The 9228-nt window shown below is 35.3% G+C and overlaps 1 protein-coding gene across 1 annotated transcript; it reads right to left on the minus strand.

Moving 5' to 3' along the window:
* Positions 1-1783: 1783 nt before the first annotated feature.
* LOC128204730 (uncharacterized) lies at positions 1784-8409 on the minus strand. Its single transcript, XM_052906133.1, has 4 exons — positions 8209-8409; positions 7492-7590; positions 2237-2495; positions 1784-1879 (listed from the first exon to the last, which is right to left on the minus strand). The coding sequence occupies exons 1-4, from the start codon at positions 8407-8409 to the stop codon at positions 1821-1823; spliced, it is 618 nt and encodes a 205-aa protein (XP_052762093.1). The 3' UTR covers positions 1784-1820.
* Positions 8410-9228: the final 819 nt, after the last annotated feature.

Here is a 9228-nt window from a genome sequence, read left to right on the forward strand (position 1 = left end):
TCCAGTAGACAAATGCCTTTTACAAAGATCCTGTTTAAGGCAAACTGCTAAGGTCCGACAGACACTTTAAAACACAACATATAAAACTACACAGACAGACCACACATGCATCAGAAAAATCTTTATATTTTGTATTTATTAACAAATGTTGGGGTTCATATTTAACGTTACAAATAAAGAGCAACATAGAAAGTTCCAGCATCTCATCTTTGTCTTCATAATCCCACTTTCTAATGCGCTCCATACGATTATTCTTGTACAGTTTATAGTCACAATATAGGGAAGCTTAATCATCATGCACATTTACACTTCAACAATCGAGAACATAAGAAAAGTGTTTGGCGTTGATATGTTCGTCGAGTACAGACGAAATGATATGTATAGTATACAAAACATTACAAAGTAGAATTACCGCTTACGTACATATATTGCTATATAAGCAGGGATGATCCCCTTTGTTGATTACATGTGAGAAGTTTTATCACTGAAGTCACTGCTTAGTGACATACATTGTATATGAGATCACTGCGGTAAGCATTAGGCAATGCCAAATCGGATCTGTGTTAAACGTCATCTAGCTGGTAGAATTTTTTCTCAACGGGACGCTGTTTATTTTAGCCTAGGTAAGCATATTCCACGTTGTTTAAATTGCATTCGGAGAATGGTACTTACAATCAAGCACATTCAGTCATGTGTTAAACCCAAGTACAATAGGTATTCCGCGCTCTCAGAAGCATACGTATTTGTAAGTAGTATAGTTTGTATCTTTATTATCGTAGTAGTATCGTTTGCTGTCCGTTTGGTAGTATCGTTTGTTGTCTGCTATGTAGTATCGTTTGTAGTCTGCTAACTAGTATCATTTGTTGTTTGCTATATAGTATCGTTTGTTTTCTGCTAAGTAGTATCGATTGTTGTCTTCTAAGTAACATCGTGTGTTGTCTTCTAAGTTGTATCGTTTGTTGTCTGCTAAGTAGAATCGTGTTGTCTGCTAAGTAGTATCGTTTGTTGTCTGCTAAGTACATGTTGTATCATTTGTTGTCTGCTAAATAGTATCGTTTGTTATCTTCTGAGCATTATCGTTTGTTGTCTAGTAAAAAGTATCGTCAGGTGCCTGCTCAGTACTGTGGCGTTTTTACTTTTGATACATGTTCTTGTTGGTAGATGATTTCGTTTGCTTAAAAAACAATTTTTCACTTCCGGGTTCGTTGTAATAGTGAAAACATGCGTTTGGTGCCTGTAAAGTAGTATCGTGTCTTGTCTATTTAGCGGCATAGTTTGATGACTGCTACATCAAGCATTATTGTATTATGTCGGGCAGGCCTTGATAATCGTGGCAAATGCTCGCTTTCGTTCGAAGGGTTAACTTCGATATATCGTATTATCTAAACATTTTTAATATGTTCACCTGTTGGGTTTGAAACTGAAAGAATATCATCGTCAGTGTGATATCGGGTTAGGCTGTTAAGTGTATTAGGTTAAAACCAATTGTTCCATACCCAGTGTTGTGAACACAGTGCTTTATACCTGTTTGATACAATAACGCCATACGGTAGTTCCAAACGGTTGAACAAAGAAATAGCTCAGGGCGTTTTTTAATCCCATGAAATAATTAAGTTCGCTACCAACTATCAGCAAGACGCATAAGAAAAAAAAATATAGCTGCCCATGAAGAGCTGAGGCTCGTACAAAGGCACACACAAAATACGTTACAGTAGTTTCGTTTGTTGTCTACAGACCAGAATCGTTTGTTCACCTGTTTCGTTACTTGTCGCTTAAGTAGTAGCATTCGTTGTCTACTGAGCAGCATGGTTGACTGCTTGCTAAGTAGTACCGTTTGTTCCATGATTGAGATTTTGTTGTTGGTCTAGGTTGTACATTTCTGGGGAGCAAAGATAAAGACACTCGTTAAATTGTTTCAGTATGTAAATATTTACATAGCGGGGTTCTTTAGAAGGAACTCAAACTATTCATGCAAAATTAACAGCCTATGTTAAGGCGCGGCGCATTCAATTCACTAGTGCGCCCTCTTTTACGTCAAATCCTGTCACGTGTATAATTATGTATGTGTATGAACTATTGAACCAAATGTTACAACTAAACTTGCACATAAAATCTGATTTAACTTCTGTCCAGGTAAAAATAATTACTGGAACGTAGTAATTACTAATTTGGTGTCGGATATGTGGGGTTCATGACAAAATTTCATCATAACGTAATTCTAATCAAGGATACTTACGGGACATAATTATTACGCCGACTGCGAATCCAGCGATGATCACAGTGGCCACGAACCACATCAGGAATCGCCCCTCTCCATGATGTATTTTTGGCAAGTTATCCTCCATCACAGATCTGTACAGATGGCCACGCCCATAAGGATGTATGTCCTCTCTGATTGGTGCACGAATATATTGGGTCACAATATCAGCGAATGATATGCTTTGTTTCATGGACACTTCGTCAAAGTCAAACGCATGGTTCTGATAGGAGCTATTCTGGAAATATAAACTGAATGGTGTAATAATTAAGAATAATAGAGCTGTATGTTCTATAACAATATCAATCGGAAACTTTAAAATATTTTGACGGGTGATTGTTAATACAATTGTGGAAAAACATTTCACCTATTTTGCATATCTAAGTATTAAATCATGAAATTGCAGGTTTAAACGCGCCTAAAATCCAAATGCGCCTTTGCCGTCAATAAATTTTAAGATTCGGTAATACCATACCACAGTCTGTTAGGAACATGTGACAAAATTGAGAGAGCACGCTCAAACTTACATCGAAGATATTTGGGTGTGTCACTGCCTGACGAGTTTATTTGCAGAAAGTCTAAAATTCGAACATATTTATGGGCTAATGCCAATCGAGGATTAACCCTACTAACTGCAGCTCTATATCATGTAGAGCATATTTGACGGTGAATATAAACACTTATTTTCGTAGAGGGTATTTTGTCGATCTACATGATTTGGTAGTCGTCTATTTTTCATAGATCACTCTGCCCTCTGCGCATGAGCAAAGTAATTATGATTGACAGTTTCTGGAGGCAGTTGAAGCTTACGTCATGAACCCGAATTTGAAAATAGATGTGTATTCAGCTATCAACTCGTTTTGACATCTATTCTGTGCACAATTAAAATACTAATGTGACAATAATAAAATACAAATCGTATTTACGATTCTTCCTTTAAAATGCTCTTTATAATATACAACAAATCAACCAAATTCTGTACCATGTTTGGTGCTATTCCATTTTTGTACAAGTATCAATCAATTTTATTTGCTTTTATAATATATTCACACAGTCGCGACAATATTCCATTGCCCGACACTCATAAAATGAAACTCACGCATTGGCGGTTTAACTTTTCGCCAAAATACCACGTTACTACACCAAAGGCGGAGCAAGTGACAACAAATAAGTTTTTCAGTTCATTTGGCGATCTTCAGAAAATCAGGTGCGACCTTTCGTGGCCTGCGGCTTCGTTGCGCTCGCTCCATTTTTCTGTAGATTGCCAAAATGAGCTCTAACATATACACGGGTTTGTCTAAAACAGGGAGGTGGGGGATATTTAAATTGTTTATAGATACAGTAAAACTGCGGTTGTTCGAACAAGCGGTCGTTCGAGCGATCGAAGTTTTACTGTAGGTATTTAATGCGTAAAATATTTTACCATGTAATTACATAAGTATTTTGCACAAAATAAGCATCAAATCTACATGGGACCAATAACAATTCCTACTCCCAGAATCTACTAAAAACAGGTTTAACCACTTTAATTCAATTAGGTAAACAAAGCTTCGAATGAAACGGACATCATTTTTGCAAATGTGAACTGCATATAAAACCGTTGTCTGTTTTATGTACATACCGTTAAGCTTTGTCGGTTAGATAAACGCCTTAAACTCTCATAATTGTTCGTTATATTTTTGTTTGATGTGGCTTGTTTCATGATATTTTATAGACATACTTTAACATAGAACCCCAATCGGAAGAACTGACCGTCAAAACAATTTGCACGTGAAAGATTTGCCATATTTCCGTATAAATGATCCATTCACGAACAATTATTTGGACTTATTTGCAGACATTACTATCATTCAATAACACACTGAAATAAAAGCGAACGTGTCGGATAGCAGCATAAAATGCTCTTTTTATTCGTTCAGTTTTATAATTGTCGTTTGATTTAAGTCATGTCCATACTGAGTAAATATATTCTACATTTCGTGAAATTTGAATACAATGCAAAAACGAACGTATTAAATTCGCAGTTTCAAAAAATAGATTCCGCTAATAAATTTGTTTCGATGAACAGTGTCAAAGACACATGACAAATACCCTCATGGGTACTTGTCGGAAGAAGAGCCTTTATCAGACAACAAGAGATGCTTAAAATCACGAATAATATAAAAAAAGCCATTTTAATAGGAACTTCTCTTCCCTATAAATGTGTTGATGGCAGGTAAAATTATTGGCTAGATCTTAATGTTGTTATAGAAGTTGATGAGTCCAGTTAAAAATATATGCGCCCTCCTGACAGCAGTGGCAATAAAAATCATATATATACAGATAGCTTCTTGAAGGTCGGTAAGAGTGGTAACCAATATGTAAAATTAATACTTCTACTAATTAGGTTTATTTCTTGCAAATTTCTAGCAAAACATTTAAATTCTTATCATTATAACTGTTTTATAAGATTTGACATGTGCTCCTTTGATTTAAAAATACATCGGGGTATACAATAGGGAACTACAGGTCATTACCAACCTCCCGACCAAGTTTGATGACCGTAGATCCAAACGTTATCTTTATTTCGATCGGACAAGGTTTTTGTATCCAAGGTCATCGCGACCTTGCCTACTGAAAATCAATATGGGTCATCTGCTGGACGTGACCAAACTTTCTATCGTAGGCCATATTATACCATAGTTATCAATCGGACAAGCTTTATGTGAACACGCTCGGCGCGTCCGTGACATTGGCCAACTGAATCAAAAGGGGTAATCTGATGGTGAACCAACCTCCCTACCAAGTTTGAAGACTAACGGCCGAAGCATGCTCAAGTCATCAATCAATAAAGTTATTCTGTTTAAATGGCATAAATCCTGTTACATTTGACCTTCACACCTCACAATAAAAAGGATCACCTGCTTGCCATTACCAACCTGCATACTATGTTTGAATTAATACAAACATAGTATGCAGGTTGGTAAGCCCAGGTATACTCAAGTTATCAGTCGGACTAGGTTTTTGGGTAAAACTCACCTCGACCGTGACCTTCAACTTATTGACCTAAAATCAAAATGGCTTATCTTCTGGGACATGACAAACCGTCCAAGCAAGTTTAAAGACCCTATACCAAAGCATACTCTTGTTATAAATCGGATCATATGTTTGTGTCTACCGACCGACGGACCGACATATGCAGGGCAACATAACCCATTTTTTTCGAACGGGTGCATAATAACTCAGATATAATAAGTGAAATGAGCAATGAACCAATGAACATAACAGCTAAAGTAATGTTTGCTGGGTAAAAACGTCTACGCGTTTAAATCAACATAAGTAATAGAATAACTTTCTCATTTCTCAGTCATTTTTGTTTGCCTTTCCTAGATGATAACAACCAAAATGTTATGTAGCAAATTTTGCAAGTGATAATTCTGACAACTAATGTCCAATTGGAAACAAAGCACTATTTTTGAAAACACTTTGTTAATTTTAATCAACTAAAAAGGTAAGTGTAAGTCTATCGCATTTATTGAGAGTTTGATGTCCGAATGATAAATTGTACAAAAACAACAACAAGGTTTTACGTAGTTTTGGTTGATATTTGAAAATACAAAATGTAATGGTGATTCTCCTACGAAAAATGAAGTAAAGTTAAAATCCACTTGGTCACGTGACCAAGGCAGTATTTATGCTGCAGCTCGCATTATCATGTGGCGGATCCAACGTCTAGTCTGAGACAATGGCTGTCCTAGCGACAGCTACACATTTCATCTTCCACGCTATATAGTTTGAGCTCTCGAGAAACAAACTGAAAGGCCAATGCAAACGATTGTAAACTTCACGGCCTTTCATTGTCAAGGACAAGGCTGAATATCGAGGGAAAAAGATGAAAGTTCCAGTATTACTTGTATTGAATGTTTTAAATGTATTGAAATACGCTTTGCAGAAAATACATTGTCTAAACAATATTTTGTTCATTTTCAAAAAAATGCTAACCATTTTGACACCAATCAGTTTGCAAAGTAGCCAAGATGAAATTTGTATATTAGATACTTGTGAATGAGCCAGCACTTGCACCAACAGTATTCATTACACGATCAATATTGTAGGTACCATAATAGTTTAGCTGCATCTTAATGTATTGTAATATGAATGCGTTATTCTCGTATCGGCCAATTATGTAAAAGACGACCAAATGGGGAATGATTCATTCATAAAATTTAAATCATGGAGACGTTTGATTAACAAGCACACTCACATACGCAGTTATCTCCCATAGCAAACAGAATAGATCTCGGCCTCCATGAGCGAGTATAGCTAAATAAATTAAATTAACTTTTTATTCAAAATGAATTTTCTTCTCTTTTTTTATTTTTTTTTATTAAATTTAACTTTTCAAGATGCAGGGAAAATACAAATAAAAATATTAGAACTTAAAGATAATTTACAACCTTTACCGATATGATATCTCGTGGAGTTTCTAACAAGCATAAAAACAAGACAACACGTTCTTCACCCGTCTAAAGGAATCAAATTAAGCCACCCCAAATCGATCAGTTATTTGTTGGATTTACCAAAATATGTTTCTTGCATAATTCAAACAAAAAATGATCGCACCTACATTTTCCAGTCAGTTGTGTTTTCAAGCTTTCTTAAAAGCTGCATTTAAATAAATCCGCATTTCCATGCGCACTGACTCGGTCCCTAAACAAAACAGTGAATTGGTTTTAAAAGGAAGTAACCGATGCGTAGAGATTTATTGAATATAGAACTGTTTCAGGATGTAAATAATTTCCACCTTTAAAATAAGATTTTCAAATAAACTCAACTGGCTTAGTAAATTTACATTTTAGTGATTGTTCCAAGGCGGTACCTACCATTTCTTGATAAACATACCTAGTTTTTTTAATATATAATATGTATGCAATGTGCTGTTTGTGGAGTTTTGTGCTGTTCTTCTATGTTTCTTGTTTGTGATTTTATGTTCTATGTCTTTGGCGTTTACCCAGTGCCATTAAACCGGGTTTATGTTTAAACTTTTTGCTACTGAGCTTGTTTCTGCAGCGTTTTGCATAAATATTTATACCTACACAGAGTAGCGGTGGACGGTTGTTTCGGATGAAAAATGACCGACGAGTTCTGAATGACCTGTACCTAGGTTACACGGGTACCCCCGTGCATGCCCTTTAACAGTGCGTTTCACATATTACAATTTACAATTAAACAGTTGTATGATATGGAATACATACATTTTCCACTCTATACTTGTACATCTCAGGCTCCGAAAAGTTTTTCTTCAATATCGTCTGCTTTGCCTTGTGATTTCTTATCCTCTTCTGACGTGGAGACTTGTAATGATAGGAAAACAATGGGTACGGGAATGTAAAAACAAGATTACTCAGTCCAATTTGAGTAAAGAAACATAAAATAATGGACTTGAATAGCATTATCGTACTATTTGCAATGGGTATGACATTTAGATTCTGCAAAGATTCCCAAATAAGAGACATATGGTTAACAGAGACTTAAAGATAGTTTGTGTTTTAACGATAATAGGTTCCCGCAATGTCCCTTCTGTCCATTTTCTGTTGTTCATCAATTCTCTATATTTTCTGAAAATTGTCGATAAATAAATACTCTTCAAGCTCGAAGTAAACAAACTGTAGATTAAACCACACTTGTCTTAAGAGTTTAACAAGGAAGTCAGGATTTTGTTCGGTTCACATCATTTTTTTTTTTTTTTTTTGTAAAACACCCATTGGAAACAACATTTACAAATACATGATAAATGATATGTTAAGTGTATGTTAAGTTATGCGTATGAATGTGCTATGCTATAAAAAGTATGTTCTGTTACAAATACCTATATAATAATATCTTACTTATTCCGACGACCTATACAAATAATTTAGAAGCATATTATAATAAATGTAAAAAAATATACAATATGTACATAACAACTATACCTGTTCATACTCTGGCCACAATTTAAAATTTGATCCGATGTCAAACGTAGCCTTCTTACTGGTGAGGTCCGGATCATCAACCCCAGTATTACTGGTGAGGTCCGGATCATCCACCCCAGTAATCACGTCATGGTCGTTGTTTTGCCTAAGAGCGCTGATTTCCAAACTGACCGTCTTGCTAACTGTATTTATTTCATCCATTCTGTTTTATACAGCACCTTGAGGTGGGCGCAAGTATATTCCAAACATTATTTCCATTTTGTCCAAATTTTATCACACCATGATGTTGAGACTTAATTTTTCATCCTTTCCTTGTGGTTTCCATTTCGTGTAGCATCGTTTTATAACCTTAAACTATTATTAATACAATAAAATAGGATTCATTCTTATTATTAAATACATCCTTTATAATAAGTCACCATTGAACGATGCTGTGTGCTATTCTTTGAAATACTAAACTTTGCATGTGCAGTTTGTTATACATCGATATATATCCTTGGCTTGACGAATTAATAGGCTTTTAGTATGTAGTAAATCAATATTTACTTTTCTGGAAGTATTAATGACATAGAATCACGGGCATTGTAGACTTTCAATCCGTGAAAATCAATACCGTATTTGTCGGAGTGTCCTTCTATAGAGAACTCTGGTCTGAGTATAAAACATGTGATTGATTGCGTTTTCGCATCATTCAAATGATATCAGGTGTCATCAAGTTCTCCAGAGAGTGAGTGAGTTTATTGACTATATTCCAGGCTTTGTAACTTTTGTGAATATTTTATACTTTCATCCCATGTATTTAATACACGGTATGAACAGGCAATCACAATATCATCATATTCTTCACAGTTTTAATTTGTAATTTGAGCAATAAGTTCATGCTTTCCCATTTCAATTAATGTCGCTACAACTCCAGAGACAAATGAACAACAATATGAAAGCAGTTATCAAAGATAGCTGGATATTTTCTATGAAACGCGTGACTTTTGTTTCAACAAACAAATCAAGTCGATGTATACG

Source organism: Mya arenaria, chromosome 10 (assembly GCF_026914265.1).
Source record: "Mya arenaria isolate MELC-2E11 chromosome 10, ASM2691426v1".
Taxonomy (NCBI): domain Eukaryota; kingdom Metazoa; phylum Mollusca; class Bivalvia; order Myida; family Myidae; genus Mya; species Mya arenaria.

Bases quoted from the DNA above. Each gene is read 5' to 3' on its own strand.
- LOC128204730 (XM_052906133.1), bottom strand. From the start codon at position 8,409: ATGGATGAAATAAATACAGTTAGCAAGACGGTCAGTTTGGAAATCAGC. The intron at 7,591-8,208 runs GTATAGTTGTTA...TATCATTACAAG, and splicing joins TGTGGCCAGAGTATGAACAG to TCTCCACGTCAGAAGAGGAT. The intron at 2,496-7,491 runs GTATGTATTCCA...TTATATTTCCAG, and splicing joins ACAAGTATAGAGTGGAAAAT to AATAGCTCCTATCAGAACCA.